The 27974-nt window shown below is 37.9% G+C and overlaps 1 protein-coding gene across 1 annotated transcript; it reads right to left on the reverse strand.

Annotated features, from left to right (window-relative positions):
- Nucleotides 1-1081: 1081 nt before the first annotated feature.
- Nucleotides 1082-27443, reverse strand: polr3a (polymerase (RNA) III (DNA directed) polypeptide A). Its single transcript, XM_084937539.1, has 31 exons — nt 27231-27443; nt 26284-26419; nt 25484-25621; nt 25055-25226; nt 24806-24960; nt 24313-24552; nt 24000-24162; nt 23696-23832; nt 23491-23594; nt 22707-22848; nt 22029-22169; nt 21838-21907; nt 21476-21603; nt 21260-21398; nt 20624-20788; nt 20276-20448; nt 16301-16412; nt 14908-15026; nt 14051-14188; nt 13336-13506; nt 10827-10940; nt 8041-8127; nt 7875-7957; nt 6999-7169; nt 6479-6572; nt 6216-6308; nt 5406-5570; nt 4169-4333; nt 2153-2284; nt 1929-2061; nt 1082-1846 (listed from the first exon to the last, which is right to left on the reverse strand). The coding sequence occupies exons 1-31, from the start codon at nt 27272-27274 to the stop codon at nt 1698-1700; spliced, it is 4173 nt and encodes a 1390-aa protein (XP_084793665.1). The 5' UTR covers nt 27275-27443; the 3' UTR covers nt 1082-1697.
- Nucleotides 27444-27974: the final 531 nt, after the last annotated feature.

The raw sequence follows: 27974 nt of genomic DNA on the forward strand, positions 1-27974 counted from the left end.
AAGTAGTCTGTGCTGGTAACAATAGATTGGCTTTACTTTTTACAACTGTGCAGGATTTAAAGATTGCACTGACAATCAACCCGTCGTTCATTTAAAAGGCCGTGACTGGAATTACAGGAAACAGGTGTGTGTCATAAAGTTTGACTGGCAAAATGCTAGAAAGAGACAAAAGGAGGACAGACACAGGCTGTCAAAGAGCATCCAGTCAGTGTGGTGCTTCACTCTTTGTGAGAGCAGATGTGAACCCTTTTCACGCTGTGTGCGACATGTTATCACTTAAGCATGAGCAGGCTATATTTGTGTACGAGAAGACCGGATCGATTACTGCTTATTTCATGAATTATTTCTTGTGCATTAAAGAGCTCTTTCTGTAAATTCCAGGTCTCTGGATATTTTTTTAGAGTCAGAATTCCTTTTGACAGCAAAACTCACTTTTGATACAGTACTGCAAAAAAGTGCATGAGTAAAATTCAAGGCTTTTCCTTGAAAAACAAATTTAACTACATGGGGAAAAGCACAAAGATAACTCATTAGCCATTACACATTAGTTTCAGCGAATGCAACTGCATTCAAATTCTTAATTTAGAAATATAAGGAGGCCATTTAAAAGCTTTTTAACCATGAGCTTTTAGGCTATACAGTCATATGAGTGCTTATTTGCAGCTACTTCAAGTAACAGACATTCAAATGAAAGAAACTGGGGATCAGCCAAACTACAGCTGCCATCAGAGCAGCTTGAGTGAATTAATCAGTTAAAGGTAAACTAATAAGAAGGTGCCAATTTAGCTCACTTGTTCAGCAGGTGACCGTATGCGTTAGGTTATCTGGTGAGTCTCAGTGGGCTATAGCTTTAAGTGTGAATGGTGCAAAGTGGAACTTCTTTTTACCTCTCCTCATATATAATCCTTTCACTGGATGGCTGGACTCTGCACTAGATACAATGAGAAAATACTAATAAGGACTCTAAAAAGACATAGTTGTAAATTGAGGCTACTCAAATAAAAAAAAAAAATAGCACACTAAATTGGATGGTATGACCCTAAAACACTGCTGTAGAAATCACTGTAAATACCAAAGAACATGGCTTTGAGTAATTTATTTATTACATTATTTACATTATTATAAGAACAGGTTTCTTACAAGATGTAAAAAGATGAACAAACTGAACTTCTCTTGAACTGAATGTTGAAGAAAAAACAAACCCAATAAAAATGTCAAACAACCAAATATGAGCTTTGCGATGTGGGAGAAGCTGCAACGCTAAGATGCAAGCAGTTCATACATTATGCAAAACTAAGTACCAGCACAGAAGAAATCCATTCTGTTTCATAATTAAGAGGTAATCTTTCTCATGTTAGCGAGACACCTGTTTATAACAATGCTTTTCACAGTGTGATCAGTGCAGGAACACAAGATTATGACCTTAAAGTGTTTAAATTTTTGCTTTTTTTGCTGTTACCCAAAATTTAACTTAAATAAGTAATTCTATCTGGAGGGCTACTAGCCTTTTAAAATGAAATTCAGTCTTCTCACAGTTTATCAACCAACAAAAATACGCAATCCCGTTTTCTGTTAAATCCCCAAACAGAAAATGATGTGACACATTGGCAGGCACTTCTGTACTAGTTGAAGATAATATTTGTCAGCTATGAAAAAAAAACAACCTTGAAACATCCCTGCTGTTTTGTCCTTTGATGCTATGTGATCAAAGGTAAATGGAAGTCTGGATTGTCAAAGAGGAGAGGCCTTATGACTGGAGAGGGATCTCTGTCAGCCTTGTGAAGCAGTTTAAATAGTCCTGTTCCAATATTCATTGGAATCCCCATGATGATACACTCAGACACACCTGAAACAGGAACACGGGGATGTTAACAGGCCAGTCAAGCCACGAAGATCAATTTCATTATGCAGATGAAACAGCAGTTTACCACAAACTGAGTCCTTCTGTCCAAAATAGGCAGCATCAAAGAGATGATCGGCTGTCTTCTCAAAAGAAGCCAGCATGAGGACACTCTCCTTCATTTTTGCTAAACCAAACCTGGTGATTCCCAGGATCTCACCCTTTAAGGATAGAAGATGGTCACATTAGTTCCCCTACAAGGAGATGAAAGGATATTAATTCATGTAATGTATGTAGATCAGCGGTTCTTACCTTATAGGACATGAGATCTGCAAGAAGCATGACGTGACGTCGGTCAATGCTCATTCCGTGGTTCACCATGGTGTACTGAATCTCGTTTATGATTGTGGATCTAGCAGCCTCAATGCCCAAGGTCTTCTCGACCTATCAAGTGCACAGAAAAGCTTGTTTAAAAAACAAACACATTTTAAAAAGCCCTGGTGCAGACTCCCCACAGCCAATTGAAAGTGTTCTCAGTTCCTTCAGCTGGCATAATTTATGCGATTGTTTTCCTCCTCCTTTTTTTTTTTTTTTTTTTACAGTTGACATTTTAAAACGTGTCCGTTACTTCATGCACTTTGAGCCAACACGTTCATCAAAGAAATTCATTTATTTTAAACGCACAAGAGTGGATGTATTAGAAAACTTAGTGCTCTATTTGAGTGATGGAGATATCAAAAACTGCCAGCCTACAAGGACAGCTGAATACTCAGTGTAGCAGCAGCAACAACTTCCAGCTCTCTTAGAGTCCTTTTGTCTCACAGCCTGTGTGTCATGGACCAGGCTTTGTGTTGTTAGATAAAAGCATTAATGCAAAGTAGTGAGAGCTGATCTAGGCTGAAACGCTTTTAAACTAGCTTTGCTTATCTTGCATCTTTGTTAATTAATTTATTAATTAATTTTTTTAACTTGTATCATATAACAAGAAAACTTGATGAGCCTCTAACACATATTTCTACTCATTTCTAACCAAACGATAACACTTAGGGACAATATTAGATACAAATATGATGACAATTTAATTCAAAGTGAATGAAAAACTGTGCAAATGTTTTTGCCCATCAATGACAGCCAAAATGTTAATGCTTCAGTTTTGCAGTTAAAGCTTTTTTTTGTTTTTAAATCTTCAGCTTGGATTTTCAGAGTGATCCTACTCTCATCATGGGAATGAATAGCCTGGTAATTTTGGGCTTCTAATAATTTTTTTCACTTGCTATTTTTCCAGGGTAAATAAGTGTTCAAGACACATCTTTAATAACTTTAAAAACAAAAGGAATTGGGCACACAAACACCCATTTCTGAGCATTTAACCATTCCAACAACAAGAAAACCAAAGAGCGCTGTAACAGCTGACAGGCATGGTTCTGGTGGCATAATGGCTGGGCCTGTAATTTCTAAACTGTGCTTAAACGTAGGGTCTGTGCAGAAAACCAACCAATTTCAATCAACTCTACCAATTCTCCCAAGAGTGGGCAGATATTCAGCCAAAATTGTGGTCAAGATGCAATTTGCTAAATGTTATTTTACCAAAGATTATTTGGTAAAATAACTTATAGCAAATTGCAAAGGTTATATATACACAAGCCCCTATATTGTATAAGGTGGCTCTACCATTGGCTCAGATAGTAGAGCCAATGGTAATTTTTGAAATGTCCAACAGCGATGCCTTCAACACCAGTTTTTATTTGCTTCACTAATGTTAGGAAGAAAAATAAGGTAAAAAACAGAAAACTCTGAAATGTCAACAATGATAAGTCAAATCTTATGTACACCTGAAATAAGGACACAGTGAAATAATAACATGATGCATTCAACGTCATCACGTCTTTTCCTCCATTATGAGGAAAAGACGTGATGACCTTGAATTGGAAGGTTGGCAGTTCGATCCTTGGCTTTCCCAGTCTGCATGACAAATATCCTTGGGCAAGATACTAACCTCAAGTTGCCCTCTGATGTGTTCATCGGAGTGTGAATGTTCATTAGTTTGCACTTTAGAAGTTTAGAAGAGCTTGTATGAGCTGGTGTGAATGAAGCATGTTGTATAGAGCACTTTGAGTACTCCGGGAGAGTAGAAACGCGCTATATAAGAATCGGTCCATTTTACAAGCCTGTGTATATATTTGAGCCTGTATGTATACTTTTGAGCCTCCTGTGTGCATAAAAGAAAATTCACCATAAAACTTCTGCACCCCATTCTTCTTTTTTTTATATCAATAAAAATGTATGATATACAATCATTTGACACTGGGGGAAAAAAAAGATTCATACCTCATAAGTATTGTTTGAAGTGGTCCTACTTCCGTTCACGCCATGTGTCGCCATAACCGCTCTCAGGTTGTCCCCCTCCACCAGGAGTTTGTACTTACTCTTGCTGCTCTGTTCGTCAATATGAATGACAGCTCGGGCAACCTCCGGTATCCCTTGAACCACCACCTTTCAAATGAGTAAGTGCAAACAGTTAAGACAAGAAAATACACAGGACTCCATGTTATCCCTGCTTTGAGTGCACTTTAAGTATTAAACAGTTCAGAACATGTACTGAAAAGTATATTCTGTCATACATTCACAGTGACATATTAAATCTTTACCAAATAACGGAAAGCCTTCAGGTAAAAACAAACAAAGAAACAAAACAACACAATAACAACATCAAAAATGAATTTAAATGCATATATTGGTTTTATGGGTCAATTTATTTCTCAAAAACATAATGGGGGTCACAGTTAGGGTTAATAAATAATCACACTAATGATGTAGGGGCCTCAAAAACCCAAGACATGATATAAAATATGAAATACGATACACTTTATGTTAAAGGTTTAATATGGTTATCACTTTCACAGCAGCCTTCCCCACCTGCTGCTCAGACTATCTGTTTACAAGGGTAAGACAATGATAAGAAAGTCAGTTCAAAGGGAAGGAGGAAGGCAGAGAAAATAAAGTTGATTTTTGCTATTAAATAGAGGATGAACTAAAGGTTTCCACCAAGGCCAAGAACACAATAAATATACTTTAATGGAGTAACGCTGCATGACTTAGTGCTTAAACCAGAGTGAAAGAATAAAAGTAAAGCAGTGAGAATGAGCACAACAGGTCCACTGTAAAACACTCTGCTTTCACAGCAACGCAGTCTTAAATATTTTATTGAACAGAGCAATTAAACTACTGCTCAATTTACCTATGAAAGGCAAAACCCAGTATCACAAAGGAACAAATTTGCCATTCAGTGACTCAAAATCTGCACGCCTCACACACTGTGCACTCCACATTTATCACTACAGATTGTTTAGGAAGTAGCTGAAGTAAACAGTGAAGCGTTCAGCTGCTCCACATCCATACAGTATTCTCAGACATCGGCAGAAATCACAATGCAGCATTTGTGCTTTCTAAACATGAATTTTCCATAGGTAAGAAGCCCTGACCGGCCTTGACCTTGAATTCAATTTGCACACAGAAAGCATGTGTGCACAAAAGAAAACAACCATTGCACACGTGACATTCTCACCTTGGGAAGTTCTGCTTTTAGTGACTGCAGCACATAGTACATGGAGCTTTTGCTGTTCTCTCGAGGAGACACGCACACCACCGCCTCCCCGTGTACAGCGATGTCTGCCGGTTTGACTCGCAGTTTAGACATGCAGATGGAGTAACGCACCGTTTCTGCATTTACCTGAGAAGAGACGAGAAATCAAAGGCACAGCTTGTTTTCTTTTCCACGCCGCACAAAACGCACTTATCTTTAACCTGCAGGCACTCATGAGTCAGAGCACTGTGCTGTAGCTGCTACTATTAAAGAAATGCAGTGTTATCATATTTTAGTAAGTAGAGAAAACAAAGAATTCAATGTTCCAATGGTTTAAGCTACGCAGACTTATCTGTAAGTGCACATAAAGCAAAAAGTGAGAGTATAAAAACATGTTTTGATTTTCCCTTATTCTAAAGCAGTTCAACCAAAACCCCAACATGTACTGAAAATATGCAGGATGAATTACATCCTGAAATCAACACTGAAGGTATAAAAATGAACATTATTTCTTCTTCAAATATAATTGAGAAGCTAAAAATAGTAGAAATGAGGATACAATGAAGTCTAAGCAGCGCTGGACAGTCCGTTTTAACAGTATCCCCGAGTTCCCAGGCCTCATACTTACTTTTACAAGCACAACGGTATCACAGCTTACGTAAAATGACAATTAAAACTATAGATTAATATCCCAGGTGCACTAGTTCAGAACTAATTTAGAGGTGTGAAAGGAGGGGGAAGTGCCTGAGATGTTCACACAAAGTGGGAGAAAAAGTAATAAAGCTGTGGTACCTCCAGTCGCAGCAGTCTTATTCTCTCCAGTGACAGCTTCACCAAGATGAAACAGTCATCTGGAAGGAAAACCTCTTCTATGTACTCAGAAATCTGTAAAGGACAAAATGAGAACCTACCTTATTACAGCTCTGTACAGCTTGTTCTTTTCTTTTTTTAAAAACAACACCTCTACTTGAACCATTGACATCCCTTAGTAATGATTTCAAAGCTTTGATTTGTAAATAAAAGGGGGGGGGGGGGATCTGATTGGTTCAGGTTACCTCTCCTAGAAGAGTCTTCTCAATTCTCCCCTTCACCAGCCTGGCAAAGTCAGCATCATCTTCCACATCCAAATGAGCCGTGATTATAGGAGTGCTGAGTGGATTTTCAATAGATTATTCAAAACAAATTAGGGATGTATTCACTACTGTGACACAAAACACCATGGGCAAGCATAGCTCACTCTGCTAACTGCTCTAATTCTGTGTGTAAGCCATGGATTGAAGCAAGTGATCAAATATATTCTCACAATAAAAGTGGAATAGGCAGCTTTAGAGCTGCAAAATCCAGCACTGACGTCTGACAGTAAATGTCAAACAGAAGAATTGCTTCCATTCAGGAAGGCGGAGGTCTTGAAATCGTTCTTACTCCATCTTGCAGCAGTAATTTTCAGCGATGTTTCAAAGACATCAAGACAAAGCCCATGGCCAACTTTCAATTGTGAGGTATATGTGTCTTTTTGTCCTTGGCGCAAATGACAGAGGGAATATAATGAGACATCTCTATAATTGAATATCATACCTGATGTTCTTGGAGGCGTTGATGATTTCTTTGATGCGAGGCACTCCTAGAGTGATATTCATTGATGCAACACCGGCAAAGTGAAAGGTTTTTAGTGTCATTTGAGTACCCGGCTCTCCAATGCTCTGGGCACAAAGGGCCCCAACTGCTGATCCTGGCTCCATCTGAGCTCTATCGAGAAACGAAAAGAAAAAAATATATATATTACAAGACAGAGTCTCTAAGCCGAATCAGCTTTCATCAAACTGACAAGTAAAATTGGAGTTGCACTTAAACTAATGTCATTTTAACAGCTCTCAGAAAAGATGAATGATCATTTGGGAAACAAAGTCAACCACTTAAAATTAAATCTAAATCTTAACCCTAGGCTGATTCTAAAAACAGAAATCACAAAAAACATGGTTAACACAGCACGCTATTTCAAGCTCCAGCAGAGTTTAGCGCAGTGCTGTCACAGGAACAATGATGGCCAGTCACTCTGCACGGTTTCTGATGGCATAAAGCCTTCTGACTTTTTCTCTAGTACAACCATTATAGTTTGGTTTTGAGTGAATATTTCTGGCAACTCCACATCCTTACCAAACTTTCAATAAACCTTTCAGTACACTTCTAAGTGTTTGTTGCATTGCCTTTTCATTTTCTTAAAATAGATGAGCTGTTCATTCCTCCCCAGCTTCAATCAGAATTGATTACAAATTTCCTCTCAATTGTTCTCTATATTTTGGGCTGCGTATGTAGTAACAGGGACATTTTTTATGATTAAAAACCAAAGATCAACCATTTTTGGCTCTGTGGTAACATAATGGAGGGATGGACGGACAGATGGAGCCGAGAAACAAAAATAACAAGCCTCAAACTTGGATATGAGTCTTGTACCTCATGTATTTGTCTCTGCAGGTTTCAAGAAACTTCTCCAGCTGGGTAGGAGTTACACGATCCAGCTGATAAAGAACCTTTGGCTGTAAATACAAGACAGAAAGATTACCAATTAGGATTCAAATGCTGTGAGGCTGAAGTTTGTTAAGCCTTGCGTGACACCTACCTCACTAGTCCCATTGTCATTGATGCCGTACTTGTCTCTAGTCTTCTTGATCCTTTCTGAAATGCTCTTAATGAATTTCTTTATCGCCTAAAGTAGAGAGGAGAGAATAAATTCCACCTCCAAACTCAAACATATCCTCAACAACAAATGTGGCTGTCATGCAGCTGTTAGAAATCACAAACTGTTAAGGAGTGGAGAACTCAAGCGCCCAGTACAACACACTGACAAGTCTTCTTTTAAACATCAGCAACACTTTAAAATGAGCAATCAGATGTTGGAAAATCAGTACAGAACAACATCAGGCGCTGTTTTATTATACAACAGCATCAGCAGGATTATTCCACTAATGATTTCCAATTCTCACTGACACGCCATTCAAAATTCACCGCATGCTTGATAACTGTACCTCCAGGTACTTCTCTGCGCCTGTGTCAGTTAATTCCTTCATAAAAGGGAAAAGAGTCATGTTTGTTACCATCAGAAAACCCATTAACTGCATGCAGCTGGCTTTGGGTTTGGATGACAGCATGTCTCTGTATTTGATTAAAAATTATTATTATTCATTTGTGCTTCTCTTTTTAGTTTTAATACTGTCAAAGGGTACTGAAGCCCAAGTGAGCTGAATCGATTTTTTATTGTGTGGTTAGTTTGTGGTAGCGGTGCACCATGGCCGCAGGAGGTGAAATACATTTTCTATTCGCAGAGTAAATCAGATTCTTAAATTAATGATAGGTGACTAATACATGGCCCCGAAAATAAACTGAAGTTTCATCAATAAAATGTATTATCGACAATAATCATGCATTTTAAACGGGAAAACTTTTCGAATTGTCAAACTGCTTCAATAATTTAAACACTCACTATTATAATTGTTGTTATCCACAATCATTTGTCCTAATACCAAATCCTATAACTTCTTTATGTTTCAATCCCACTAAAAATACATTGATTTTTTTTGCACAGAAGGCCGTAATAAATCAATAAAGAATAAAACAAAACTCACAAATAGGGCTGTTCGATATAACGATATATATCGGATGACGATATAAAAACGTCTATCGTTTCATTTTACGCTATCGTTTGTTTGTGGTGTCGCAAAATAAACTGTTTACGGCAATATTTTTTCATCGTTTTGATGGTCACTGTAGTGGCTATATTAATTTCTTAAAGTTCTCTCTTTCTCTTATATTTAATATAACCACACTATGGACAGACAAGCCCTGTTTTTATGCGTTGTGGTTAGCAACAACGACGGTAACAGCATCGCGTGTCCGCTTGTTTATGTTCCACATAAACCTTTCACAATAAAGCTCAAGATCCTGTTGAGACTTTTCAAAATAAATTGAATCACGTGAAAGAGCAGATTATTTACGGATGAGAAGTAAAAAAGAGCCGCTGGGTGCTGAAAAATGGACCTTAGACTCAAACGTTAGAACAGGCTTTTCCCCGCAGTACGCCGTGTAATAAATACTCACAAAGAAAACGGCGACTGTTACAACTTATGTCTAAAAATGTATAGTTTCATGCATGGGTTAAAACACTCGACTCCAGCAACATGACGCCCAGCTGGAAACACTTCATGCAAGACAAGCTGCCCGAGATTCACAGAATTTACAGAAAATGTTACGTTTTTGTGATTTATATCGTTATCAGGACGATAGATTTCTTATATCGGGATATGAGATTTTGGTCATATCGCACAGCCCTACTCACAAAGGCACTAAATGAATTATTCGGCTAGTCCACAACAAAGTAATTATGCATTCTCGCTTGGTATCATTTGGTAAAAACTACTTTTCAGCTTTTTCTGGAGAATACTTCATTTTTTAAAGACTCAGGCTGTTAAATATTAAGGCTCCCTCTCACTTCCAACAGTGAATGATTTAATAATTGATCAACATAGATTCATTTTGTCTTATAGGGTTACACCTGGCTGCAGAACGAGGAACAGAGCAGTTTAAATGATTTGGCACGCCTGACTCATTCCAACCGTCCGACTCCTCTAAGCACAGACTACAAAGGACAAAAAAAAACACCAAACAAAACAAAAATAAATAAATAAAAACATACTCTTAGCCTCTCATACCCTAAATAAAAAACACAGTTTGTTGTTGCTTATTTTGAATTTTTATCTCAGTGTATTTGATATTGTGGCCTCTAAGCGTTGTGCTATATCATATCAATCCGCCATAATACCAGCATAAATTCTTATGTTTATTCATTTAAAACTGTCATATCACAATATTAGTGCTATAGCAAGGCCATTTGCCTAGTGCACAACCTCAGGCATGTCTGCGAATAACAGTTATGTGTCAGCCTCTGACACATAACCTTTTTTTGGTACCTAAAAAGGGAGCTTCTTCAAGAAACTCCAACTAAGCATAATACTTTGTAAAATACGCAAGTAACCTGTTCTCGCTAAAGGTGGAAACAATTTTGTTCCATCACCTGACGAAAAACACAGACTACAACCTAGTGATATGTTACCCAAATGACTATAAATCGGGTGGTGCAAAAGCCAAGGATGGATGGAGGTTACTGCTGCAGTTACATGGCAGAAAAGTGGTAAGTAGTCATGATTTACAATTCCCAAGAAAAACACTACCTAGCTACTTTAGTGCTTATTTTAACATCTAATATAACCACTAAGCTTACTGTGAATCAGTTTCAATTGAAACTCTATTCAAAATAAGCTACGCTATAATAAGCATAATAAGCTATGCCATAATTTCCTAATTTAAAAAAATCTATACAACATTGTTAACCAAATACTGTGATGGGTTTACCTCCAAGAAGCTGTCTCTACAGCATAAGAAGTCAGCTCTTTTCATGATAGCGTCTGCAGTGAGGACCAGCTCGTTTTGACTCAGTGCAGGCTCATCTGGACACGTGTAGACCGCCTGGGAGGAACAGAGAAGATCAGAAGCACTCACTCACAGTTCAGCTGTAAATAGCTCATGATGGTTGATATTAATAGCAGCTGAAAATGCTTCAAAGTGAACATGAAGAAAATGTACTATATACTTTCTGCCCCAGTATAAGGGTCAGTGCTTTGAGCATATAGTATCTAAAAGACAGCCATTATTTTTGTCATATTTATTCAAGCTCCTTTAAAAATTTGTCTACAGACTGCACAGCCCTTGGGAATGAGCTGGTCAAATCAGAACACCTTTCCAGTAACAGATTCGTATTAAACTCATCAAATTATCATAATTATTTTAAACATTACTGACAAAAAGCTGTATTTGTTCTCTGCTGGTTATCCTAGTTAAAATGACCTAGTTTAAGAGATATGGAGCCTCTAATGCTGCAAGCTTGTGATTTCTATTTGGATCTTAGAATGTGATTTCAGAAAAACAACAACGCTTTTAACCTCAATGACAAGCAGCAGATTGTGTACACATGAGACATGACCTGACGGTGAATAGAGCAATTAATCGTTAATCCTACAGGTCAGTTCAAAAATTCTCTGCCCGCTAAACTGCCTTCCCACAGAGTAAACTGATTTGAGTCATTTTAAACACTTACAAGGTCAGAAATGATGGAAAATATGTTAGTAAGAAATTAGTTGGCTGCAATTTCAACTATTCAGCTGTTTGTTTTTTGCCTCTCCAGCTCAAAAGCAGACTGTTTACAGTAGCAGGAAAAGAAAACAGCAACATTTTAATATTTAAATAGTTTCAGCACTGCTGAACAAAACCAGTACTCCAAACCATAAAATGTGCCTTTTTTAATTAAACTATGTTTGCTTTTTGAGACACTGCTTTTTTGTGTGTATATTTGACAAAGTACACATTAAAGATGGACGTAGCCAATGTACATCCACTGCTTTGTGGAATCATTTTAAAGTCTCAGAGTTTACACTATGGCCGACATTACGTTGGGTTCTTGTACCCTGGAGTTACCATGTTTAGTGGGTGGAGTCTCAGCTAATCCGCTGAATTCAAGTGGTCAGTTGAGCCTTTAGTTTGTGTAACACCCAATTGCCCACAAGGTGGTAACAAATTACCTGCACAGTCAAGGTTTGGAGAGCAGAGATCAGACTAGTGCCATTTGACCACAGCCCATCTGTTACCTTTACATAGTTTGCGCTTTATCTCAGTGCAAGACGTTTTTTCATTACTTGAAGGACTTTGATGAACATTTTCTGGGTTTGCATTTCACTTTTGTCTGTAGAGTAGCCTATAACATCAAAGTACCTGGCTTTTTAAACAGATAACTCGTAATTAGTAAGATGTTTTTCTGTGGTAACCTGTGGGTGCATTACTGCCACCTTCTGGAATTAGTAACACATCATACCAGTCACCAGGTCCAAGAAGGAGTAGCAGAAACCATTAGATTTTTCAGAAACTTCATGTCTGCTTTAATATTAAAATATCATGGTCATTGCTACAATAAAGCAATGATATTAACACTGACAGCTGTAGGAAGGAACAAGCAACTGTTTTTAAAAGTTTAAACGGTTGAAGAGTCAAAGTAATCTTTATCAAGTTGAATACAATGAATAGAAAAGGCTGATTCTAAATGGATCATGTCCTTTACGCAACCCTAGAAAATGTACTTTTAAGCTAAAATAATGACTGTGGGGGGGCTGAAAGTTGTCAAATGTACTATGTCTACATTATTGACTACAATAAAACAATAAGGTCCCAAAAAGTTGATTCTGTTCATCTGGACGTAGCGTTTTTGGTAGGAGAAACATTTCGTTACTCATCTAAAGAACATGGGATGAAATGTAAAGATGAACAGAATCAACTTTTTGGGATTTCCTTAACTGGGCATGAGCATGCGTCAAGGCAAAACAATTACATAAATCATATCACTGCTTATATAAATGCATGAAATCATCAACACATATCAGATTGAGATTCTAAAGGCTGGGACGTGCTTACGCCTTTTTTACCCCATTAATTCCTGCACTGAATTTTTTAACTTTACCATCAGCTAGGAAGATAAATGAGAAGGACTCATGTTTATCCAGAGTAAGTGGCTTCTCACGGCTTTTTCATCTTAAAATTACTCCTTGAAATAAACCAACTGAAATAAGGAGATCTTTTAAAAGGCAAACTATAACTATAAACAATTTATGAAAGTTCAACTACATGAAAATGGCCGACAAATATTAAATTAAAATGTGACTGCAACAGAAACAAAGAGTAAGGGTTATTTTAAGGCTGAAGAAATTAACTTCTACTCTGGTTCGCACATATTTTAGTGCATTTGGTGTGTTTCATACTAAAAATGAGTACGACTAGAAACACTGCTTGTCAAGCTGTCGATTTCTGATTAACTCACCCGAATGTTGTCCAGGACTCTTTTAAACTCCAGTGGCTCATCCTTCCCCTCCATTGCAGCGGGGTCCAGGCCATCACCACCATAAATGAACTGGATGATGTCTCCTGTTGAACTGCGTACTGTGAGGTCATACTGTGAGCACAAATCCTCCAGAGACTTCACCAGACGCCTCTATTAAAATACAGAGAAACAACACAAAATAATAATGACACTGACACATGCGATGGAACTGCAAATTGCATCAACACTGCACTATGAGTGTGTAACCACAGTCCGCGTAAATGAATAAGAAACCCTAATTAGCTATGATGAAAGTGCTCCAGATATGATTATATAATAATATTACATACTATGAAATCTTAATATTTAATGTGCAAAGTTAGACTGATTTAAAAAATAAATTAAATTATGGGAATGAGGCTTTTTTAAAATGACGTACTGTAAGGAGAATGTGGGATGACATTTTTCCTTTTTTCACAATTTTATATGATCTCATGGATTAATAAATAAAACACTGAAACAGGCAATATTACTTTGTGCAATAGAAAATTTGCTGGGAAAAAAAAAAATCAATAAAAACTTAAAATATAACACACAAAAAAATGCTAGCATCCTGGGGACAAAGTAAAGACCTGCAGCGATTCAGTGTCAGCAGTAGTCGTCAGAAGTGAACTGTGTGAAAAGGCTCAAAAGAAATGGGTCCAAAAAGCCTTACCTGCATGTACCCAGTCTCTGCAGTTTTCACCGCAGTGTCCACCAGACCCTCTCGGCCAGCCATGGTGTGGAAGAAGAACTCTGTGGGCGTCAAACCAGAATAGAAGCTGTCGGCCACAAACCCTTTAGCAGCAGGCAGCTGTAGAGAAATCATCAGTGAGCTATTAACAGAGCTTTGAGTACTCTAAGACAGCGGTCCCCAACCCCCGGGCCTCGGACCGGTACCGGTCCGTGAGTCGCTTGGTACCGGGCCGCGAGAGTTGAGGCTCAGGTGTGAAATGTATGGTTTTCAGGGTTTTTATCGGTTTTCAGCGTTATTTTGTTATCGTTTTGATCGTTAACTCGGTTTTCCTGGGTCTTTTCACGTGTGTTATGAAAAAAATCTTCTTTTTTCGGTACCGGTACTAGTTTTATTTTGTTGTATTTATCCACGACACTTTAAAGGCCGGTCCGTGAAAATATTGTCGGGCATAAACCGGTCCGTGGCGCAAAAAAGGTTGGAGACCGCTGCTCTAAGAAACTGTTATCCAGTTGCACTGTTATTTTCTCAGAAAAAAAAGAAGCAAAGAGACTAAACATAATGAGACTAGAATTGATGAAAGCTTTTGGAGTATTGGATGCAGGGGTAGCACAATGAAATAATACTACGAAATAATCAAAGTGTGTCAGAGCCTTGGATGCAACACATCAGGTCTACAGTCAAACACCAAAGTTTGTAGCGTATAATCTCCAGTTACAAGAACAAGCCTCAACAATTAACTGATTAATAAATCACAAAAAACAGATCCAGAACTACAACATGAGTGGCACTTAAGGAATACATAGTAACACAATTACAACAAATAAATAAGGTCTTACTTTTGAGTGTTTTTCAAAGTGAGGCAGGGAGCGATTCTCAAACCCATTAGGTACCCGAGAGCCGCTTATGGCCTGCTGGCCCACACAGGCAATCATCTGAGATATATTAATGAAGGATCCTGCGTTACACAGCGGGGACAGATGAAAAAGTGAGACACACTAAACAATTTAGCACTTAACAGGTTGGCAAGCCCTGAAAAATCTATCAACTAGAAACACTGTAGTTTAACGGTCTCTTTATTAACAGCTTATCAAGCCTACTGAGTTTTGTCATGCAAACAAGAAATATAGCAATCTTACATCCAGCATATTAACAGAGAATCTGTTAATGCAATTAAAATAATCGCACCTGTTCACATGGTGACGCAGGGCCTATTTCATGAACATAAAATGTTAAATGTAACTGATGCTACTAAAGTTAGTTCAAACATTAAAGATCAGGGCTGTAACAGTGCTGTGACAGGGCTGTAACACACTTTATTTGAAGACAGTGTGTCATTATTTCCATGGCTGTGTCTGCAATACCCAATATATTGGACTTTGTTTGAAATCGTATAGTAAGAAAAGAAAAACCAAAACACTCAACTAGAGCCAGCGGTGGACAAAAGTGTCCTTGAGCCTCGTATTTATGCTCAATGCGAGCTTCACTTTGTGATTTTTTGTAGCTGATTTGTGAAGAGAGAACAGTCGCAGGTTCTGGCTGTGCAGTGAGGCCAATTAAAACTGTAATTTAAAATGCAGTGTCTGTTAGCATATCACACGTTTAATAAAACTCCTGTGTCTGCCCACCTTTCAACGCCATCCTCGCTAGAATGTTGTAGCTGACGGACAACACTGCCAGCATATTCCTGGATTTTATGGTGTATAAGTATGTTAACATAAATTGTCTTCTGACAGTAACAATCAGGCTCAGAGTGCATATGAATGGAGGAAATTTTACTTCTTTATTGCCTTTGAGTTAAGATTATGTTTTCTTGTTCTGGCAGCAATGATTATGAATTTTCAATCATAATATACACATAACTGTATAACTTCTATAATAGCTTTTTGTCCTTTGAGTCCTTGAGTGTCGTTGTAAGTCTGTTAGTGCTAATAAGCTTGACAAAAATGTGACTTGTAGTATTATCTGATTATGGAACCAGGCTCTTTTGGTTCCTGTCTTACAGTTTTTCTTTTTTTTCCTCTGTCAAGTCCTTCACTATTTACCATTACAGAGAGCTAAAAAAAAACATCCATCCATGTAAATATTGTACTGACAACAAGAAGAAGACACTTTGTGTCTCAGGGCTCTTCAAAACATTTTTTCCAGCTGCACGTAGACACAGCAACACCTTCATCGACCATTTATATGAAGATTTTACAATTTGTTTTGTTTGCTTTCCAGTTAGCTTACCTTTGGACCCGCAGAGAGCCATAATTAGAGGGCTGTTGCTCTTGTCCAGCTCCCTTAGACAGGCACTACCAGCTCGGTCTCTGATGACAGACAGCTCTTTCAAGATGAGAGCCTTTTAACAAACACACACAAAATGATCTTGAAAGATGGCACACCAACATCTATAATTTTTTGTTCTTCTCTTATACACAAAATAAAAATTTAATATCACACTTCCTTTTCTTCAATACCTTCAATGAAATCTTGTGAAACTTTCTGAGCCTATAAATATGAACAGAACAAATCACAGCATTCAACATTACTTTTTAATCTTCCACAGACAAACTGGATGATTTTGTGCTGTACTCTCCAAAAACTACCCCAGCCCAAACACATTGCTCTTTCTCAGTCTATGAAAACCCAGATGATTGGACTGATCATCGTTGGAAATGGCCCCTCTGCAATATGATGACTATCTGTCAGTGAAGATCTTATTTAAGGTCAGTTGTTGCCAATGTGCAGCCTACCGTCAAGTCGATTTCAGAGCTTGAACAATTTTGGAAGTATTTGTGCCTTTTATCGAACAAAAGGTGCAGACAAACAGGAAATATTGGAAAGACAAGAGATATAGAAATTAGATCTTAAAAAGTCAATTTGTTGAGAAACTGAAGAAAAGTTTTGGGTTTTACTGGCAGTGCTTATAATTCATAACATGGGAGAAAATAATGAAATCACCACATCTGGATGATGTTCATTCAGCTTTCTTCTCAGGTTTTTAGCAAATAAATAACAGATATGACAAAAAAGATATTGGTTTAATAACCTCAAACAACTTATAATTTAGATATATCAGTTAATGGTGTGTTCATTTTCACATCAAGCAGAGGAAGAAAAAAACTAATAGGGATTCATAAAAAAACAAAAGACATCAGATCAGGTACTTTGTTGCTCCTCCCTGGGCTTTTATAATGACCTTAACCGTTTGAGTTAAGGCCTTAATCAAACTGATTCCAACTTTCTCGAACACAAGTGGTCAGTTCAAGCTTTGCAGGATGGAGCCTTGTCATGGACTCGTTTTTTTTTTTTTGGTAGTTTCCACATCAGCTGGATTGAGAGCCAGACTGCTTGTTCGCCATGTCACTCTGTTAATTTGCCAGTGCGGAAGAAAAACTTTAATACTCTTTGCTCCTTGGCAACATGAATTGCACTGAAAATAGCATCTTTGTCACCAAACCTACTTTCTATCTGTTATCCATCAGTGGAATGAGAGAAGACTAATATTTCTGTGTGCATCTGGGCCTTTACTACTGAGGTAATGATTGCCATCCTCTTTGGTCTATTACCTGTAATGTAAACCCATAACATAAATGAATTGAACAATTTGCTTCTTTCCTTTGCACACCCACAGACCACTTTGTTAGTTACATCTGTCCATCTTCTCATTAATGTAAATGTCTAATTAGCCAATCGTATGGCAGGAACGTGATGCATTTAGGCATGTAGAAATGGTCAAGATGATCTGCTGAAGCTGCATCAGAATGGAGAAGAAAAGCAATTTAAAACATCCAGTGAGCTCCAGTTCTCTAGCTGAAAATGACTCTTTGATGTCAGGACAGAGGATGGCCAGGCTGCTTCAAGCTAATAGGAAGGCAAAATAAACTTTACATTACAACCAATGAAGGCAGAACAGCATCTCTGAATGCACAAACCTTGAACCAGATTGACTATAGCTGCAGGGGACAACACCAGGTGCCACTCATGTCAGCTAAGAACATGAAACTGAGCCTACAGTTCACACAAATACTGACCAAACCACAGCTGTAACACTTGATTAATTCTTCTGTTCTTCTACAACAGGTCTACTTCCAACAGCACATGCTTGCTTTTGGAAGATGGAGTTAAAGACTTATTATTATGCTAACAGAAGTCTTCATTCTCAGACTGCAGGCTTACTGGTGGCTCCTAGAGTTTCTAAAAGCAGAGTGGCAGGCAGACCCTTCAGCCATCAGGCCCTTCTGCTGTGGATAAATCTCTAGGTTCAGGAGACACACACCCTCTCTACTTTTAAGATTAGGACTCAAAACTTTCCTTTTTTGATAAAGCTTATACTTAAAGCTGGATCAGGTGAACCTGAACCATCCGTCGATTACACTGCTATCAGCCCATACTGCTGCTGCCGAGCATTTCTTCTTCACTGAACTCTTCACTCCCCAGGTGTTTACACACCACTGCAGCATGTGACAAAATGTTTGTTTTGTCCCATCTCCCTTAGCTCTTATGTTTCTTTACCTCCTAACTCTTTACCTTGCCATATAAAGTGCCTTGAGCCAGCTGTTGTTGTAATGTAATGTTGTAACAGTTATAGGCCAATATCCAAATTGCCTTTTATATCGAAAATTTTAGAAAAAGTAGTACTAGAACAACTTAACTATTTCCTGGAAAAAAATGCTGTTATGGACACTTTCCAGTCTGGTTTTCGTAAATTGCATTCCACTGAAACGGCCTTACTTAGAGTATCTAGTGATATCTTGATGGCAGCAGACTCTGGAGAATATACAGTGCTGGTCCTGTTGGATCTCAGCTCTGCTTTTGACACTGTAGATCACAGTATCATGATAAACAGACTCGAGAACTTGTTTGGGATTACTGGTGTTGTTTTAAAATGGTTTATATCATATCTGTCTGAGAGATCTTTTACTGTTTGCATGAATCATGTCACATCAGAATCAACAGTTTTGCCGTGTGGGGTACCTCAGGGATCTGTCCTGGGTCCAATTCTCTTTTTACTTTATGTATTTCCCCTAGGCCAAATTATTAAGCGCTATAAATATATCTCCTATCATTTCTATGCTGACGACATCCAACTATACTGTTCCTTCAAAATGTCTGAGTTTTATAAATTGTCTAATTTAAGTAATTGCCTGACAGAAATCAACAAATGGTTATATGACAATTTTCTCCAACTAAACTCTGATAAAACAGAAACTCTAATTATTGCTCCAGACCACATGGTCCCAGAAATTAGACAGCATATCAGCTTCTTAGACCCTTATGTAAAATCAAGCCTTAGAAATCTCGGTGTCATATTTGACAGCTCGATGTCGCTCGAGCAGCATTCTAAGCAGCTGGTCCGAAACTGTTTTTATCATTTACGGAATATTTCTAAACTCAGACTAATGGTATCAAAGCTTGAACTTGAGATGATTATTCATGCTTTTATTTCTTCTCGTTTAGACTATTGTAATGGCCTTTTTACTTGTTTTAACAAATCAGCCTTAAATCGTCTTCAGACTGTGCAGAATGCTGCAGCACGTCTCTTAACAGGCACCAAGAGAAGATCGCATATCACTCCAGTCTTGGCCTCCCTTCACTGGTTGCCTGTAAATTTTAGGTTTCATTTTAAAATTTTAGTTCTAACCTTTAGGGCCCTACATGGTCAGGCTCCTCAATATTTATCTGACCTGCTGAAACCACATACATCTTCTCGGGCTTTAAGGTCATTAGATCAGAGACTGCTGGTGGTACCGCGCACTCGTTTTAAAACTCGTGGTGATCGGGCCTTTCAGACTGTGGCACCACGGTTGTGGAATTCTCTCCCACTGTCTCTTCGCTGCACGGACTCCATTGATTCTTTTAAGAAACAGCTGAAGACATTTTTATTTAGAAAAGCATTTGATTAATTTCTTCTTATGCTGTTTTTATAGTTTTATTGTTTTACATTGTTTTATTTACTGTTATATTGTTTTTATATTCCCATTTCCCGTGTTGTAAAGCACTTTGTGATTTTTATCTGTGAAAAGCACTATATAAATAAATTTTACTTACTTACGTACTTAATTCGACACTATATAAATAAACCTGGATTGAATAGAACTGAATGACTCACGACTGGTGTGGTGTTCAAGAAGTAGTGGGAAGGTATCAATTAAATGAAAAAGCTTTCATCTCGTGCGGTGATGAAATGTTTCAGCAATGATGCAGATTGCCCATGCCTACCTCCAGGGTTTCTTCTGCTGTGCAGCCTGGCTGCTGCTGCAACTTGCCCGTGTCCAAAGCTTCGATGTATTCGTCACACTTCTTGTAGCCATCATCCAACAGGTCCTGCTTAGCCTTCAGCAGACCCTGGCCTGGTGTAACATCCCCGATTCCAATAGAGAAACCCCTGTTTGCTGAAAGTTGAGGTTAAAAAAATAATTCTGCATTACTTCAGGCTAACCCTTCTGTGTAATCGTTTATTGTTCTTAAAGGGTTTTGAATTTTCTAATATAAACCAAGACACTAGAAGATATCTTGGCATATATCAGACCCAAGAAATAAGTAGTAAATTCCTTGTAGACCACCTACAGAGATACACAGGAGCAAGTCTTGCCAAGCGAGACATGGCGTTGGCAGCCTCCAGCTGTCCCCAGTCCCTCAGCAGGATGTAGAAAATGTTATTCTTCGAGCCAGATCCCAAGGTGCCCTTATCCATGCTACCACACATCAGCTCACTGTTGTGAATCACCACAACTGGGGATATGACACAAGAATAGGACAAACAGCGATGCTATTAAATCCACAATAGAAACACCAGGTGAATAAAACATTGCACCCTGTTCGCCTCGAGACACCTGACACCTATCTGACAGGACATTCTCAAACCTCAAAGGAATTTCAGGAACGTGCTTACTGCTTCTTGTTTTTGCTACATTTTCTGGAATCACACTAAAATTTGATGAACTCTCCTAGCGACGGGCAATTACTCAATTTTATTTTTTGCTCATATGTTACTGCTCATACAGGCTTCATTAAATGTTTCTAGGTAGTTGCTGACAAACAAATGTAATGCATTAAATGTATTTAATTTCAATCACAATCAAACTTTAAAGCCTCCTCCTGAAACTTCATCGCTATAAAGACGTGTTTGTAATGTGAGATGTAGTCAAACAAAAGCTTTACAGTTGGTTTCATTAGGTGGACGTCTTTACTTAAGAAACTCACACGAATCATTGTGACAAAGGTCCTCTCCCTTGCCGCAGTACTGTTTGCCCTTGGTGCGTAGGTTGGCATTGACTGGACATTCCTTACTTGGCTTCAGGATTAGGCTGAAGATTTGCTTTCCTGTCCACAAAGCCATGGGCTGACAGACACAGAATAGATTATTAGTGCTGGGTCACAAATATGGACTTATGTAACCAGCTCAGCAGTGTGGAATACCTTTATTATGGCCGGGCGAGGGAGAGAGATCCTAACTCTTTCATCTTTACCCACAAGGATTGACGCTACTATTTGGCAGGCTTTTGATCTGTCAAAGAAGGTGTCCTTCAGCGTCAAGAGGTAAGCACCTAGGCAGTACAAACACTTTGTTAATTCACGGGAAATTAAAAAACAGGTGCCTTTCAAATATTGCAAAACACCCATCTGGTAGAGAATGGATTTTTTTTAATACCTCCCGATTTTTTAACTACTTTCTTAATATTTCCATACATTATACATCTATGTATGATGCTTTTGAGAACCGGGACACTTGTATCATACAAAAACATCTACAGTTGGCTACCACACATCACTGCACTGACCTGTCAGGAAGTCCTGAATAGCAGCAATCAGGGGTTCGCCATTTCTTGGAGTGACAAGATTAGCTTTGGTCTGAAAGAAAAGATAATGAGCTGTCTAACTGCAGTTTCCTGTAGACAGCTTTTCATGTGTTCAAAAACACATCTGTCTGTGTGCAGTTTGTTTAAACACCATGTAGTATAATGACACATACCCCCATGAGGATAAGAGCCTCAGCTTTAGCTTCTTCAGTTTGAGGTAGATGGAGATTCATTTCGTCCCCGTCAAAGTCAGCGTTGTATGGCGTGCACACACACTCGTTAAACCGAAATGTCCTGTGAGGTTTGACCCTGGCCTGTGTGTGAGTTTGAAAAGTGCCAAAAATGATGTCATTCAAAAGGATCCAACTAAAATATTTCTCATTAGTCAAGATTTTTTTTAAAGTAGGGAGAAAGCTAAAATGCAAACCATGTTCAGGAACCATGTTTTCAGTGTGTAACAGGTAATTATTAAATTAAAAAAAGTGCAAATAGATTATTTTGACTGCACCTGTATTCTACTTTAAACATTTCTAGATGTGTGTGCATTGACTTGACTTAGCACTGGGTTTAAAAGAAACTTTGCAAGTAAAAAGTAAGAAATAACGTCAAGTAAACTATACGCAAAACTACGATCTTTGTAGATAAAACACGAGGAGTCCTAAAACCTAGTTAAGATGTTTTGTGTGTGTTTGCACACCAGCAAAAGAATCGTATGAAACATTTTCAATCTTGTTTTCTTTATCATTTTCATTAGAAAAACAATACGTTAATAATTCTCTGTGTGGCTGTGAAAATTATGGTCACAACACCAGTTTAACAAGTATTTAGGGCAAAAAAAAAAACCATCTTACAATGTGAGCCATGATGCTGAGTTTGTGCAGAGAAGGCTGTCGATTGAAGAGGACGATGTCTCCATCTATTAGGTGCCTTTCCACCAAATCACCAATCCTCAGTTCCTGGGCAATCTTTTCACGGTTTCCATATTTTAAAAACCTGACAAACAAAATGATTTACTGTTGGTTTCCAAAAAAACAGTAGATACGCACTTCTTTTTCACCAAGAATTATTTTATCAACTAAAAAAGATTAATTAATTTAAAAAAACAAAACAAAAAAGGGAAATAAAAGGAAATTCAACAACAATTCACAAGAAAACGTCTCAGCTGCAGTCATTAAATGAACGTTTTCTACTCAGATTACATTTATGCCTCAGTTCTTCAAAGGATATGATAACAAAGTTTGGAAGATACAGATCTTGAATTCTGACAAGCAGCTTGTCAGCTGAAACTTTACATTCAGGATCTGCTCTTTCTAGTTAAACAGTCCACAGGCAGCGATACTGAAACACTTTGCTCCTTTTTCAGACATTCTCACATCATATCAAGTTTTAATCACATGGTCATAAATTAGATTATTACTGTTTTTCCATTTTGTCAGTGTATAAACACTTGGGAAGTGGTACTTTTAAACCATTTAAATTCCACGTGTGCCCACTAAAGATTATCATCACATAAAATAAATAGAATAATGAACTTGAGCTGTATAGACTAATAAAAAGAAAGGATATTTTAAATATTAAAGCAGAGAGAATACAACAGAGTATGGTGTAAAATAAATACAAAGTCCTAAGCCTCACCTTTTTATCTGAGTGTGTCTGTTCTGTATGAAGTTGGCTCCAGGGTGAACATCAGGACCATTACGGACCAGTTTCCTCATTAGCTCCAGATTGGCTTTGTTTACCTTGAGATAAGTCAAATTCAGATACAGTATTACACACGCAAGGATTAAAATCAAAAATGGGTATTTAGTGTTATTTCTGCTAATCATGGGGGAAGATTTACCCTCTCTGGGTATGTCAGGATTTTGGCCACATGCACAGGGACAGCCACCTCATCGATCCTCAGGTTTGGGTCTGGAGAAATGACAGTTCTGCCAGAGAAGTCCACTCTTTTGCCAGAGAGGTTTCCTCTGAATCGACCTGAGTCGCCATTAGAGTAGACAAAATCAGTCATTTAGATACTTAAACTCTTCATTTGTCAATGTGATGTACAAGCAACATAAAAGCAAACATCTGCCAAGTGCCAAAAAAAGTAAAAATTAAATTAAATGTTGCTAAATTAGCCAAAATTTTATTAAACACTATACCTTGCTTTCCCTTGAGCCTCTGAACAAAGCCCCTAGTCCACTTTTTAGGTGCCATATTGAGGGGGATACCAGAAAGTTCACTATTAATGTAAAGGGCACACTGCAGCTGGAGGAAGTCCCAGTCCTCCATGATCATCTGGGTTTTTGCTCCTGTCATACGATGCTGCAAGAGAAGAGTTTGTTAAGTGGGACATCTCCAATTAAACAATACATTTGATAACTCTATTACAGACAGACTGTTTTTTAAAGGATTGATGATTTGAAGATGAATCTTAATTGCCCCTGCTGTTAACCTGAAACAGGTGAAAGATACCTTTTTAATAACATCGTTAAGGAAGATTATCTCTGTTAGCTTCATAGTGAGGTCGTCTTCATTGGTGCCAGACTTGAGGTCGCTGACAACAGACGGTCGGATGCAAAGAGGCGGCACAAGGAGACGGGTGATGATAAGGTCTGCGGGTTTCCCTGCTTCGGGGTTCATCAGCAGCAGAGGGATGTCCTCTTCAGAAATCCTCCTGAACAGGTTCAGCACCACCAGAGGATTCAGGTTTTCCTGAAAAGGGAATTAGAAATGAGTTCAAAGAATACATCGATTTTTCTAAAAAATAAATAAATACATAGAAAGAAATTTTAAAAATCCCTTACATCTAAAATAATTGCTTTTAATATTTTTCTAAATTGTCCATAAACCATACAGTGACTGTAAGCCACAGCCATGTCGATATATTAGGTCTACTTTTTGGTCCTTTTTAAAAATAAGACCCATGTGTTGCCATATGACGAAATTAGTAGTAAAAAAACTTCACCTGTGCTCTGGTCAGCAGTGGTTCAACCAGTTTGTTGTGTTCAATGGCAATATCAAAGGACTGCAAGAAATCTGACACAAAAGCATCCACCACTTTCTTGGTCGTCTTATACTTCTCATGGATGATCTTAAGTAGGCCACACTTTTTGACTGGTCCTAAAGAGTAAACACACACACACATTGATTTAGCAATCAAGTCAGGGTGGCTTTTAAAAAGAACCAGTTATGAAATGGAAAGGTCTCTTCTCACCATTGAAAGCAGAACAATTTAGACAGACTGTCCTTTTGCGGCATTTATCAGAGATTTTCTTCTTCAGCCCACGTTTCTGGAGATAGGCCAGGTTAGGCCGTTTCAAATAATCCATGAACTGCAGCTTCTCTTCTTTCGTCAGCATTATCCTTGAACATGTCTTACAAATCATCTGGATACACAACCCATCAGAAAGAGGGAACTGAATATTGCATATCATTTCACCTTTAACATTTGGCAATACAACAAATGATAACTCAAGAAATAAAGAATCTCTTTATTTCTCGCCTATTTATGGCACTCTAGTGACACCTAAAGGAGAAATCCTATTTTAAAATGTGCCTTGCCATTCCTTAAACATGTACTCTTGGAAAAATGAAAGGTTTGTAAGATATTTTAGTCACTACAACAAGAAAACACTGGATTTACCTGTAAGATTCCTATCGTGGCTTTGAAATAACCAACATGAAAACAGGGCAGCTCAAGATCCAGGTAGCCATAATGTCCTAAACAATCTGCCAGATTCTTCCCACATGTCAGGCACGGTCTGTCTTTCTCACTGGTGCCCTGCAGGAAGCACGAGATCGGAGAAATAAGGCTGAAATATGAGGATTAACTCAATGGGTAATTCAAGACTGTTTTTGATGCACCAATGCAAATCTACCAAACACCCATATAAGAGCTCAGTGGTATAAAAATCAAGCATGTGGACTTCCCCACTGTGACAACCCCCTGTGAATAAAGGAGCAGCCAAAAGGAGCTTTAGTGTGCAAATGTTAAAATATTTGAAGTTAAATGTTTAAAGATGTCATAATAAAGAGTGAAAGCTCTTAAAACAATACCATTATGTTCTTATTTATTCATAAAGTAACTTTCCTTTATTTAATTTTAGAAAAGTAGAGACAAACTATATAAATACAAGTGTATACACACGTGTACACAAAGAAAATGTCTCTCTCATATGCATGCCTTTATACCACAACTTCCATTAAGCCTTGAGCCTAAATCTCAAAATGTATATTTAAAAAAGTATATCTTATAACTATATCTTATAACGTTTATGGAAATGGAAACTGTAAATTAACTTTCACATAAAAGGCCTTTTAGCAATCACTTCCAAAAAAATTTGACATATTTTATGGCCATGCCCTGTATTTCTGTATTTATGCATTTCTCAGGTGTTTTCTTGAGTCACTGCTAACAGAAGTAAAAAGTCTTCCATGTCATACCATACGGTGGTCCAACACTCCATAGGCCAGTGGAGTGTGTTTGGTGTCCTGGCTGTAGAGATTTTTACTGACCACCTGGATGTGGGCCTGCTGCCGCATCTGCTCAGCAGATTTCATGCCAAAGCAGATGTGGCTTCTGTAAACAATGACATAAAATAAAGCAAAAACAAATTAAAGAGTTTAATACCTCCAGTTGGTAACAAGAGGAAACATAAGCAGGACTGCTTGAGCTCTGGTCCAGCTTTGGTCAGAAGTTTATAACCAATGTCATAGTCATAGTAATCTTGAACTTTAAATGATTTATTCTGTTCTTTTTCCAGGTCATAATGATTATACAGGACGCATCTTTAATGGATTTACTGGATTTAAAGGCTTTATTACTCCATCCATTTTGCACATTGTCAAAAAGTGGATGAAACTAGTAGCAAAAAGTTCTAGAACATGATGCTGCCATTATTATGCTTGACAGCTGGTACCATGTTCGTAGGTTTGAAAGCCTCATCTGTCCTTATCCAAACACACCTCTTGTCATTCTAATCAAACTTTTCTCCTTAAAGTATTTGGCTCGTTCGTGTCCTGATCACAGCTGTATTGTTGTTGGAACCACTTTTTCTAGCATATCACAGGCAAAGCTTACAAGAAAACCTATAGAAATCCCATCATGAACTTACTGAACTATTGGGTGACGCATGCTTACAGGGTGACACTAGCGTTTACGTGACACTTAGTTGCCAATATGCAGATTCAATGAAGCATATTTACTCATTCATCACACTTTTTAAATGCGTCCATAGAGGCTTTCAACTCTATTCCACAATTACGTTATGTAAGTACGACTAAATTATCCGGCAATTCAGAACTATTCTTATATTAACTACCTAAACAACTTGTGTGGATAACCGGCGAGCTAACCAGGCTAACAGGAGTCCTCTCTCGGTCATACTCACATTTTTTTGGCCACATCTGTCTCTCTGAACTGCTCCTTCACCATTTTGGCTGCTTCTACTACATTAATAATATTACACGAAAGTAAATTGTTATGTTGTCCTCATTGCAGGATGCTAAGCTACAGAAATAGCCAGCATAGTGTCATGTTGTGAATATGCTAGCAGTCAGCAGCATGCAATGTGTTGATAGCATGCATGGGAGCCACCGTGCAGTGCTGCCTTCAGGGTCTATTTGAAATTTAACAACACGTACTCTGATTGTTTTAGCCCTTACAGATTTAAAAAACAAAACTATAGGAAACTTACAAAAAGATGCTTTCACCGAATATTACTGGATATATTTAATTGTTTAAATATATAGACATAAAAATCCACTTTTTTCTTTCTAAGCTTCTTAGAATATAGACATAAAAATACGCATAGTATCTCCTTAAAGAAATGTGGCGATCATATGCTGAGTTACTTTTAATTAACAAAGGCTCATTTTATAATATTCATATTGTGGGTTTTTGTTATTAAAATTTACACTCGATTGTCTCCTCAGCCTAGTCCCACAAAGCTTGTTTTTAATTGCCTATTTATTAAAAAAAAAAATAATAATAATAATAATAATATTCTGAGTATATAAAAGCCATTGAAGGCATCGTAAGCATACACCCAACAACAGGCGGAAAGAGAAGTCACGGAAGTACGGATACAGCTAGTATGACCTGTATGCTGACACCTAGCGGCTAACAGGAGTAC

Source organism: Perissodus microlepis, chromosome 8, assembly GCF_051167445.1.
Source record: "Perissodus microlepis isolate ML-2025 ecotype Zambia chromosome 8, ASM5116744v1, whole genome shotgun sequence".
Lineage (NCBI taxonomy): Eukaryota > Metazoa > Chordata > Actinopteri > Cichliformes > Cichlidae > Perissodus > Perissodus microlepis.